Consider the following 13,254-nt stretch of genomic DNA (forward strand, 5'->3'; position numbering starts at 1 on the left):
CGTACGCGTCCGTCTGGATATCATATGCAGGATACTCCTCCAGTGATGACGTAATGGTCGCAGCTCGATGACGACGCATTGTCGCACATTGATGACGTCTGTCAACAATGGTGGATGGCCGTGTCGTAGTCGTTTTGCGCAGCCTCCTTAGCTTGCTTATGCTTTTGCTGCAAAATATTTTGCTTCTTTATGCCCACGTTCAACAAGCGGTGTTGTACTTGAATCACCCGCCATTGTCACTTCTCCTGTGTTCGTCTTCTTCATGTTGTTTAAATACATGCAAAGCCATGTTTGTTCTGTAGATTGCAATACAGTAAAAAAAAAAGTGTCCGTCTTCTTCGCTGATTCTTCTTCTACGCTTTCCGTTAACTCCCTGTGGCTGCGCTACAGCGCCACTCCAGACTTGGCATACACATTACAGCCGTTAAACGTCCTCAGCGTCTTCTTTTAGACACACGCAAGTCTTGAAATGCTTCTGTGTGTACGAGATTTGTTTGAGGAACAAAGCCGGCTTTGCTTCCGTCTGGACGGGGCCTTAGAGCATTTTGACTGATCTTTCAAGATCCTCAGATTATACTATTGTGTTTAAATTGTGACAATATAAGTACTGGACCCAGCAAAAGATAGATTGTCAGCTTTCATCAGAAAAAAAGTGGAGAAAAACAACTGGAAAAAGAAACATGCCAAGCTGGACTTTGACTCTAATATTTGTAGCTTTTGTGACGCCTCAAACTATAAACCAACCTAAACAAGAAGGAGAAATGCAGTTATACTGCTAAGAAACAGGCCATGAGCAATGCTGACTCATTGCATGGCTCGAGTTGAACCATCAGTGGCTTTTATTGACATGGTGTTCTTCACTCACAATCTAGACACTCGTTTACTCTTTACCACTCTGTTTGAGTGTGAGATGCCTAAACTTGGAGATCACAAAAACCTTGCTTTAGAAGAGGGGTGTGATGACTTCTTACTAGTATATCCATTGTATGTGTGTCTTCTTGACAGAGTCTACATTCTGAAGTCATTCAAAATGTGTCGGAAGCCTTTGGGTCAGAGTTGCCCATTACATCACGTTCATGGAGGTCCGTCCTCATTTGAACATGAAAACTTTCATATACTAAAGAAAAAAGCTTTCGCTTATTCCCAAACGATGTCATGTTTGGCTTCCAGTCTTCCGTACCTTTCTTGAGTCAGGAGTACTGTATGCAGTTATTTGTGTACCAAGTATAACACATTCTGACGTTTTGTTTGTTGAAAGGAAGTTTCTAGCGATCATCATTTTACAGTTTTCACAAATTTTGCATCACAGTCAAGTCATCAGCCAGTGTCTTTTTCCCCATATGATGCGGAAACACCAAAGTTTTGTTTGATGACACCACCTGTCATAAGTACGAGAGGCCACCATTTTGCGTCATGAAGTGCTTTGGTGCTTTCAGTGTTTTTCTGTTTTGAAAAGAATGGTGAATTTCACACTGAACCCATCTATTAAAGCCACATTCTTTCCGGCTTTCCTGGCTTCTCTGGGAATTCAGAAATTAACCAAGTAAATCATTGAACTCCTAAAACAATTTTTTCATGTTCATAAATACAAATCAATTACTATAATTAGACATCTTAATAAAAAAATAAAAATAAACATATCAAAATGTACTATTTTTCATTTTTGGAAATTAATGGATACTGGTCATAATTATATTTTCACCATTTTAAATATCACAATTGTGCATACTGGTATTCTAATTATTACACACACAAAAAAGATTTTGTTTATTAACAATGCTGCTCCTATTTTGGATGCATGTGGTATAAACCCTTCATTGGGTGGCAGTCAGTTCAATTTTTTGAAAATTGTGAATTTATCAATTAATTGGTATCATTGACAACTGACGTTTTATGTCACACCCAGTTCCTTCAAACTAAAGCTAATATATGTTAAAATGTGCTTCAATGTGCCGAGAAAAGGAGATGGCATCCTCATGAAAAATGATACGTCTTATGGTGAAAACTATTTTGACCAATTATGATTGGGTTTTTCCCCCAACATCCCTTTCTTCTTTGGTGCTTTGTGTGTGTGTGTGTGTGTGTGTGTTTTGACTTTTGTTTATTCGTCCTTGTCCCAATGCATTGGCTTCATCCTCTGCTGGCCTAACTTGTTCCCAACAAGTCTGATTCCTCAACACAAAAGAATGAAAGAAACTCACTGGGAAAACCCAATCTTTTAATCTTGGGCATGAGTCAATTACCAGAACGGCATTACTGAGCATGCTGTATTTTTTCTCAGACTCCACCAAAGGATGTATTGACTCTGACATGTTATTTCCTTGCCAAAGCAATTTGGAGCATATGCAACTTTTGTTGTCCAATGGAATTCTTTTTCGTTCATGGGTACATACTTGCTAACAATAACTTGTCAAACGATGAGATCGGAGTTCGTGCGACTGTGTTTATTTCCATTTGTGCAGCTAACACCAAAGGCAACAGGGTAGTCGCATGTTTGCTTGGCTTCCCACCCTGCTCATTTTGGTCATTTTCATGTCACTGCTAAAAAATGTTTCATGTTTTGGTTGGTGGTTGGCATTTCCTTTGGTGACAGATTTGAAAAATGATGTAGCTGTAATACAAATTTCCCATTTGTCATTGATTAGAGGGGATTTTGTTTTTGATGACTGGCACATAAGTTACATATTCAACCGGTGTGGGTGGTTTCACCAAATACAGCCATTTTTGTTTACATAACTGCCTGCAGACTGAGACGCTGCATAGAATGTGGAAGACTGTCACAACCAGATTAAATCAACTTTCTTCTGTTTTCACTTCTTAAATGTTTGAGTACAAGCCAAAGGGCTGCATAGCAGCAAACTTGGAAAGATAAAGTCAATTTGTTGATCCAGTGGGAACATTAATAACAAGATAAGCAGAATTCTTGTGTGTTTCTGTCATAATGACCACAGGCAGGGATGCTTGCTAAAAAATATGGACAGCCCACAATTTGATAAAAAAAAATATGTTTTTGACCTGATTATATTTGATAGTGATAGAGACACATGAAATGCAACAAAAAGGCCAAGTATGGACTTTAACCTCGATTACTGTTACAGAGCTGCCCAGAAACCAGTTGAACTGCTTGACCTTGCTTCACAGTGCAAGACCAGGAGCATTAAAATTATTCACTGGCGCCAACAAACATGACAATTACAGTAATGAATACATTCCACATTAAAAACAACACTTCCTCTTGTGGGTTCTTTTTTTCTGGGAAGGCAGATGACTAAAGACCAAAGCTACACCACAGGAGATGTCTTATTGTTCTCACATGATATAAATCAATACAGCAACTGGGGGAGCTTCTGCATTGCTACATGGCCAGAAGGAAACTTGGCAGGCGGAGCCACGACCACACCGGCTGCATACTGAATTCCATTTTGCATCACACTCTCATATACTTTTCAGACAATAAAATATTGAGGACAGGAATGCATCACCAACTTCAACGCTGTACATTGTTACAATATTTTCTGACCTAACAGTCAATCATTCCATCTGCTCAATAATCAGGTGATTAATCTCTCCGGAAGTAAAACCAACTTTAATAAACAATCATGGGACAAACTTGTTCCCATTACAGTTGCAAGCAAATGCTTCACGGAGCTGCTCGAGATTACGATTACGATCGTGCAAGCATTGTGCATTGTTACTGCGCTCATCACCACAGCAGACCTTGTGTCCTCCAGGAATAGGCAATGTGCTAAACGTGAGGGTTTATGTTGCAGGTCATTTCCCAGTGGGATCAGCCGGCTCCTGCAGAGGGTTTATGATAAGAGTGGATATTGGAAGCTATGTAAACCTTATTGAACTGCCCTTCCCCTATGTGCAGAGGGGTAATCCTGAACACCTGGGCTAGTTAGCCAGGATTTGGCTGGATTAGGGGTTCCGTAAAGGCAGACCTGACCATGCATCTGCTTGAATCTGTTCTCATTCTCACCCTAATTATTCAGGATGCTTCAATTCAAACTTCAAACGGAACACTTCAATTAAAGGCCTTGTTGTATTTTAAATGTACATATCTCTTTATGTCAGCTGCCGTTTACCTACATTTAAAAAGTATTGATTGGTAAAATACATTGAAAACATCACATGTACTTGCTTTGGGGGTGGCAGTTACCGTTTTAATTTTTAAACAAAATATTGATAATTTGGTATGGAAGAAAAGTATCATGTTTAGTTTAAATAAATAAATACATGTGTACATTATTCTTCTGTTTTAATTCTCCTTAGTAAGTCACGATGTCCCATCCCTGGTGAACTATTTATAGACCAGCCCCATATGCTACTCATGTTGTCCTTGGGGCTAACTAGTACCTACCCGGACCTTTTATTCCCCAAAAAAATTATATATTTTTTTAGAACAATGCACATCAGCAAAAAGGCATCTGTGTCTCCTTCAAGATGGGTCAAGCTGAAGTCGGCAGCGTCATCACTGGTTGGCCATCGTAGGACAGGGGACTGCACTGGTACTTCATTTATATAGCACCATTCCACCTTACAAGGCCCTCAAAGTGCTTTATATTTGACAGCTCATTCACCTACTGATGACGCAGCATCAGGAGCAACTCAAGGATACTTCAACGTGGTCACAATAGCATGGGATCGAACCCACAACCTCTGGGTTGGGAGAGAATCACTCTACCACTGAGCCACACCGCCCCCAGTAGTAGGTAATTAGGTGGAGTTGACCATTTAAATACTTAAATAATTGAGAGATTTACAAACCTCATTCACGTGGCTATAAATAGTAAAATAAATAAATTGCAGATCTTTTTTTTTAAAACACGGCACAGTAGGTTGTGTCATCTGTCATATCTAACAACAAAAATGAAAATCGTTAGATATTTTACGCGAGTTGAACAATATACAGTCCATGCTCCATTGGTTGTAATGTTATGAGTGATTAAGCAGCCCTGTCCCAAGATGGCCGCCCTGTGATGACATTACTTTACATTGACTCAGAGCGCACATGAGCTATCTAGGGTTTGTATGTAACTGCTCACACCTTGTCTCTTTCATTACTGAGAAGGAATACAAATATGTGAATGGGGTCAATTAACTTTAAAGCAACACTAAGGAACTTTCAGTTTACGTTGATTATAGTGGTGTTAAAGCGGTATTGTTATGTCTGAAGGAAGACCACATTTCCTATGAGGACAAGCGCATTGCGACGTTTTTTAGCTCATGCCAGTGAGTGAAATTCGGGCCAATGTTGATCCTTGACTGTCCTTTTATCCGGGTAGCTTCCTCCACAGACAAACCTTTAGAGTTGTTTTGCAGCTTCTGCCAGGGAAGCAGTAATCGTGCGTCGACATTCAAATCGACTTCCGTCTTTGTAACGAATGGGGAAAGGGGAAAGTGATGTATGCCATAAAGCACAATTTTTTTTTGTGGCAGTGTTCCTACCATCTTCATCAAAGTGCCAGTAAAAATGATACAGATCCCTTCAGGCCATGGCAAAGCTACCATTCAACTAGTTTTAAGTTGATGTTTCATCAGAAGAGTTATGAAAATATTTTATTACGGTTGAAAAGTTCCTTAGTGCTATTTTTAAAATGGTGGCTCGTTTACTCAACTCTGCAAGCAGCCAATCATTGTGCCCTGTTTATAAGTCCCCTCACCCTTACTGGTGACAACCAGTATTAGCAGTTATTGATACATTGACTTTTTAATGGTAAACCGTCAACCCAGTAATTGGCCAATGCCAGTTTTAGCTGGCAAGGCGCTTCTTGTGTTGCAAGGTCATTTCCAGTCTGAAGCTAAAAATGATTTCGCCTTAACATGTCGCCGTGCTGACGTTGATGAGTTATTTCATTTAATTCTTGTTCCATGAGCATTATTTTAATCCGTTTTTATTAGAGCTGGCATGTACAATTTAGTCTTGCTTTAAAAACAGCTAGGTTTAGTTTTTAGTGATGCGGGTGTCTAATTAGATATTCAGATCTTTAAAGTCCAACTGATATTTGCGTTTTGGTGAGTGTATTTTTATTTGCTGATGGCTTGTGGTTGATTGTGGTCTTTGGTCCAGTCTTTAAAGTCTTAAAAGATCTAAACATAAAACAGCAAAAGTGAATGGATTTGACCATGCATGCTAAATGCCCACACACGCACATGTTAATTGCTGGCTCATTGAACTGTGATTGCTGTGTAAACTCATGAATTTTTAGTACCACATCCCACTGACAGCATTTGTACGACATTAGCTTTGAAATTAGCAGCAGTTGACAGCAGCTAGCCCGGATGACCAATCGCTGGTTGTGTAGCCAGCATGAGGCTCATGCATGAAGATTGGCCCTAAAGAGAAACTCAAGCCGGAGGGCAGCACAATGATTCCCTGACACTGGATTTCAAGAATATTAAGTTTGGGATTGTAATACAAGACAGAAAAAGGGAAATGATGCTCAATACTTTGATAATAATGACAAAACAGTTTATTCACAGGTGTAGATTTATTAAATGTCGACCTTTTGTTTTTGCTTTATTGTAAGGAAGTTGAAGGGTTTGGAAGGGCAATGAGGAGGGTTAAGACGAAGCAAGCCTTGTCGGTATTTAATAACTTAAAAAATGTATTGTCTCATTAGACCTTTTTTTTGTTTGTTTTGTGTGTTTTCTTTTTCTTGTGTCTTATTTGACAGCACCGTTCTGGTTTGTGTGCTCAGTTGGATATTGGAGTTTGAATTAATAAAGAAAGCAAAAAAAAAAAGAGGCTATTAATAAATCTGCATCTGTGAATAAATTGTTTTGTCATTATTATCAAAGTATTGAGCATCATTTCCATTTTTCTGTCTCGTATTACAATCCCAAATGTAATAGTCCTGAAATCCAGTGTTATCTTCTTCTTCTTGAAAATGTGATCAAGGAAACCAAGGTTGAGCTTTTTGGTGCTAATTCCAAAAGATATACTTGCAATAAATATAACAGCGCTCATCACCATGGGGCGGCATGGATCAGTGGTATGGTGGTTGTCTCCCAATCCAGAGGTTATGGGTTCGATCCCATCCTATTGTGACCATGTCGATGTATCCTTGAGCAAGATACTGAACCCCCAGTTGCTACTGATGCTGCGTCATCAGTAGGTGAATGGGTATTCAAATGTGAAGTGCTTTGAGGGCCTTGCAAGGTGGAAAAATGCTATCTAAACAAAAAATGAAGTACCACCAGGAGAACGCCGTAACGACAGTGGTGCTCATGCTAGCATGATATTTTGGGGCTGTTTTAATTAATTTGGACCTGGAGGGAATTATGAACAGTTCGAAATAGCAGTTTGTGTTAGCACAAAACGTTTTCTTTTTTTTTTAAATAGACACCTAAAGCAAAAAAAGAAAGAAGAAAAAAAGTTGTGGGGGAAAGCACAAAGCTTTCAATCTTGTGATTGGAAGCAAAATAAAAAAGGCAGGAAAGCCTACTAACATCTGAAAATAATTTGAAGTTAATTTGTGGCATTTAAAATGGTGGCAGGCAAGAGCTGACTCCCATTTACCATGAGCTTGAATATGATTGGTTAATTCTAAACACATCTAAATCCCAGTTATGTGTCGTTGAAATGCACATGTTTATGTCATATTAACGGTGGAGACGGTTGAAAAAATATTTTTTGTGGTCTCATTTTTTTATATCACAAAAATGGTGTCGATTTTTATACCTACTGTAGAAAGACAGAAAGACTCACTTGAAATAAAGCTGTTCACAGTCAGGCTTTCTGTGTTATCCAAGATTTTGAAAAGGATGAATGTGTAGTCCCATCAATAAATGCACATTGAAGCTATGTCCATTTAGTTATGCTCTTTGGTTTACACCAAAGTCAATTGAGCTACAGATGAATTTTCTTTTCTGCTGAGGGATCCACTTAACAACCTCTTTCTTCCTTTCTAGATGTGGACGAGTGTGCAGAGGCACTTGACAATTGCAGCATCGATGCCATCTGCCAGAACACACTGAAATCCTACAAGTGTATCTGCAAGTCGGGCTACAAAGGAGATGGCAAACATTGTGAAGGTAAAAGGATTCGGAATGAATTTGATAATTTTTACACATGCAACATTGGCTGTTTCAATTCGGGACCACGGAGAACATTTTTACTGAAAAAGACATGCATCTAGTGCAGTGGTGTCGTGGGCCCTCAAGTAGTGGGAAAGACGCCCTGTTTTAGAAACCGACATTTGTAATTATGCACATTTGTAATTATGAACAATAATAAAGTATAATAGTAATAATGTAAAATAGTTTAACTGCAATGTACTGGCAACAAAATCCTCCTGTGTACAGTGATATTGCCACATTGCCAGCAGTTTAAAATAAGGATTTATTTGGAAACAACTTTAAAACTTACCTGTGAATGATGTTTTCATTATATGTACAGAATGTTCGGATAGCCTGCATGCCGTCACTCACTGGAGAGACGTTTATTCATTTCTGCCTCGCTCACATTTCCGATCATCGCGCAGGAGACGGAGCGACCTGTCAATCAACTGGAGTGGCATTGGCACCCACGCGTCAGCAATAAAGTTCTCGGCATGACCCGCCCTACTCGTTCTCTGATTGGTGCGTCAGTCCTCATGCCTTTAATTAACCAATCAGACAGCGAGTGCAGGCCAGCTAGTTAAAGGCAGCGGAGGGTGGGTCATGGCTGAATGGTGTGCAAAAACTGCACATCCAGGATTAGAAGTGGGTAGACGCAAAACTGACTGAAAAAGAAGTGGGTATACGCCGTATACCCGCGTATACCCTGGACTACACCACTTATGTAATGTTAATTTGCCTTATTGCTTGCAAAACTCTTACACTTGGTTTGATAACAGCTTCTGCCGCACTCAGTGTTTGCCATGAGAGCAAAAGAGAAACGAGGCGGTGAGAAGTGGACGGAGAATGAGAAAAGCCCGTTGCCGAGTGCTCCTTTATGACAAGATGAAATGAAGCAGTCAATTTCCTATACACATGTTGGACAGAATTAAGACTGCGGCTGAAATAGCAGTGAGAAGCAAAGCCAAGCAGTCAGGGTTATTTCCAGCAGGGGGTTTGAAGACTTTCCTCCCTCCCAAAGTCAAACACTCTGGATCAGGATATTCCAAAAATCGTATTTGTGTTATTACAAAGCCATAATCACAATGTTTTCTTTTTTATTGCTGACTGAGTGACGGCCATGGCCTTTTGCCTGTTGGCCATTGGAGTTGATTTGTGAAGCTTTGGTCAAATATTTGCAGTGTTCAGTCTTCATCAATCAGAGGATTAGGGTTCGCAGACGGTTCTAAAATAGTGATATTTTTGCAAAGCAAGTTGAATTTAATGATAAGGTAGTGGGTTCAGTTTCTTATTATAAGTGAGAAGATTCAACTACTAGCAACACACTCTGACCACTTTTATAATAGAATATGAGAGCTGCATCATCATATTCTGCTATTAAAATAGTAGTTATGCTCAGTTCTGATTGACACGGTGAGAATATATTATACTTGTACATTGTCACATTTTTGGCTACCTCCAATATTTACGTGACTAAAATGACAGCATGGAACACATTGCATCACCTTCTCGAACTGATTCATGCCTTATTGAATTGAGCAGTAGTTGCATTGGATATCATAACCGTATTATTGTGCAAGTAATCACAATGCTGTGGTTGGTCTGTGTACAGCGGATATGAACGATTTGTAAAAAGATTTATTTTCAGGCCCCTGGCTGGATGATTCCTTAACGTTATCTATATGGGACAATAGCTGCATGCTTTGAGTCACTGTCAGGCTGAAAATTGAAAAGCCCTCCTCAATTTCAACTTTACAGCACTGGCCTGTTATATTCAAATTAACCACGTCAATATTTAGTCATATATCGTAATTATGACCTTCTTTCTGTTTTGGGTCATGTAGGAGGATAACCCGATCAGTTTGTCACAATTTTCTTTAAATTTGCGGTTAAAAATGTTTCTGTGGTTCTTACACCTGTCATCATGTGTTTCGGTGTTACATCAATCAAGAGAAAGGAGAAAGCATGCAAATCCAAGCCTTGACTTGTATGTTAGGGATCAAGAGCAGGACTGTTATAGATTTTATAAATGATAGCAGTTTCAATATATTGTGCATCTTGGGCAAAAAGGAAATGCATCGTAATTTGTGTGTATGCAAGGTTTCAGTAGATGTTTGAAGAATCCTTCCAAATTCAAGAGCGTATGCGTATGTCTGATGAATGAGGCCCAAGCGTCTTCATGGTTTATTCTTCAGGACATTATAGATTGTTGGACTGCATTTTTTTTCCTCCAGTTTTTCGCTGTCACATGACATCAACGGCTCTCTGATTTTCATGTTGGTTACGCCTTTCAACAAAACCCAAATTATTCAGCGTTATTTACTGTTTGAACATAGCAGAACCCACTTGGGCAACAAAACACACCAATGTTCCAATGTTTTTGCTCAAATGAAAAATGGGCGGGTTCAACTTGTGTATCATATCGAGATGAGCATACCTGGAAATACAAATTAAAATGTTAATCTGTTGTCTCATGGTAATCTTGGGCCGTCAACTCAATTTACAACCAAAAATAAAGGGGAGTGTGTATGATTGTGAACCACGTCTTCATGTTGTGACAGCAAGTTTAGAATACTGAGCAAAGCTGATGGAGGAGAATCTGTTGAACATGTACGCGTTCCGAGTCAAAAGCGGAGCGGGATTGTGCTGAGCTTGGAAAAAAACGGCGCTGATGTGTGGGAAGAAGAGACGTGGGGAGCAGAGAGTGATCCTTTGTCTTGGTCCCATCCCTCCGCTGTCAAGTCAAATTAAGCCTTGAGAGCGCCAGCCTCAAAGAGAAGCTGAACGACCAGGATCATAGGGCCTAAATGGGCCAGCAAGTGCTGAGTGGATGTGCACAGTGTTCGCAATCCATCGTGTCCCGGTCTTCTCAGTGGGGCCCTGCGGCCATCATCATAACCATTACAGACAGCCTCACTCCCACTGTCAAACCAATCTGCCGTCTTTCTGCAAACGTCAGCCTCCGCTCCGTCTTTATGGGACACATTTCTTTGCACTTGTGAACTTACTTTGTGGCGTTAATGGTTATTTCGTATGCACTGTTTTACCCTTTGTAACCTTAATATTACCATTGACAACGCACAGAAAATTCCTCTCTGGCAAAAGCTGCACACAGAAATATATATATAAGGGGTGTGAATTGCCTAGTACCTGGCGATTCGATTCGTATCACGATTCATAGGTCACAATTCGGTTCGATACCGATTAATCCCGATACGAATCTATAAATTGATTATTGCGATTTTTTTAAAACTCAAATTTAGAAAATACAAATCGGTAAACTTGTACATGTGCACCATAAGATTTGTATGAAAATGTATTTATTTATCTGAAATTTCAGGCTTATAACTGAGCCACTGCATTTAACAAACTGGTTTGTAGTCTGTTTCATGTTTGAACAGCACTGAAATAAAAATATTAAGGCTTAATGTTCCATTAATATAACATTCATCCATGCTTAATGTGTGAATCCTAAACCGAAGTAAGATGTTTTGTTGAATATTCCCATAAAAAAATGATGTTTAATATCGCGATATATTGCCGAATCGATTTTTTAACACCCCTAATATATATATATATATATATATATATATATATATATATATATATATATATATATATATATATATATGTATTAGGGGTGTTAGAAAAAAAATATATATATATGAAGATGTGGTTTAAGTGGTAAAATTAAATGTTTGTTCAATCCCACTTTTTTTCAGACTGTATATACTGTAACAGTATGAGTACTCAACTCTTGAGTATTCACCGATTCCACTCGTACTTTTGATACATTAAAAAAAACAAAAAAAACAGGAAGACCTATATATCCCAGTAAAACATTTTTCATTCAAATCGCATGAAATGAATGGCAATTTTCGATTCTAATTTCTAGTTCCTGATCATAAAACAGCCACAAAAGGGCGATCGACCACTGTCGTGAGTACGAAACAAGGCCGTGTATCGGTACTCACCCATCCCTAGTCGAGTTATATGTATCGTTGTCATTTAGCTATGCGACACAGTTGGAAAGATTTAAGCTTAACATGAACGTAAAACACATTTTTAGGGATGGGACGAGACACAAATCCCGTGAGATGTCTCAAGAAGTTGAATCAACATGAACGAGACAAGACTTTTGCAAAATTTGTCATGAAGGTGTACGCTAAATAAGCGGATACCCGAGGCATAAAAAAATGCCTGGAAAAGAATACAGATCTCGTGCTGCAGGGATGAGAAATCTCGTGGCGTTCTACTCCCGCGAGATCTCGTATTACAAGATCTCGTCCCATCTCTACTATTTCCTCATGAAATATACTTTAAATGGACTGCTTTAAAATGTCATTGTTGTGTTTATAGATGTTTTGGTTGAGCTCTATTGAATGTGATAGAATTTCAATTTATTGAACCCTTGGAGCTAAGTTCTCTGGGGTTTTATGCCCCCTGGTCGGGTCACCCATTTCAAACCCCGCCAGGCACAGCCCAAAAAGGCAACGTGAGTCTCCATTCCCATTGGCTCAACGGGGTTGGGCGCATTGTGACCTGGGCGCGGCCACTCAAGACGGGGAAAAGAAGATAACCCTGTTTAAAATTCAATACTTTAAAATACTGCCTTGGTAGAGATGGTCATATTTAGCAGACATTATTCTCAAGCCACCACTCCTCCTATCAAACTCACCCAGTTGTGAATTGGAACATGACAGGTTTGCACAATTAAGGTGTCTGCTCTAATGCCTTTATTTGTTGTTGTTGATTTTTGCAGATGTGGACGAGTGTGCGACCGAATACAATGGTGGCTGTGTCCATGAGTGCATCAACATTCCGGGAAATTACAGGTGCACATGCTATGATGGCTTCCGCTTGGCACATGATGGCCACAATTGTCTAGGTGAGTGTGTGATTTGAGTGAGAGTGTGTGATTTGTGTGTGTGTGGTGTGTGAGCAAGGGTTTATGAATGTGTGTGTGTGTTTATGTTTGAGATATTTTCTCCGCGTTTTTACTAAACTCATTGTCTTTCATAGTTACATGAGAAAACTTTTGTTATATATTGATTAGAGGTGCGAGTAGGTTACATACGATATGTGCAAGTCACAAGTAAGTCTCAAGTCATAATCTTGAAGTTTCATTCAAGTGTAAGGTGACCAGATTTTCACAATTAAAAACCAGGACGCCACAAATTCGCTATAATA

The 13,254-nt window shown here is 39.3% G+C and overlaps 1 protein-coding gene across 4 annotated transcripts in view; it reads left to right on the plus strand.

The window, feature by feature from the left end:
- LOC147178377 (signal peptide, CUB and EGF-like domain-containing protein 3) overlaps positions 1-13,254 on the plus strand; it is a 109,072-nt gene that overhangs the window by 20,933 nt on the left and 74,885 nt on the right. For all 4 annotated transcript variants that reach the window (XM_086068300.1, XM_086068298.1, XM_086068299.1 and 1 more), the window contains exons 2-3: positions 7,918-8,040; positions 12,827-12,952. In XM_086068300.1, coding sequence (XP_085924426.1) covers positions 7,918-8,040; positions 12,827-12,952 — 249 coding nt within the window. The remainder of the gene's footprint in view (positions 1-7,917; positions 8,041-12,826; positions 12,953-13,254) is intronic.

The sequence above is a fragment of the Leptonotus elevatus genome, chromosome 2, assembly GCF_054856555.1.
Source record: "Leptonotus elevatus isolate MCC_2025b chromosome 2, RoL_Lele_1.0, whole genome shotgun sequence".
Lineage (NCBI taxonomy): Eukaryota > Metazoa > Chordata > Actinopteri > Syngnathiformes > Syngnathidae > Leptonotus > Leptonotus elevatus.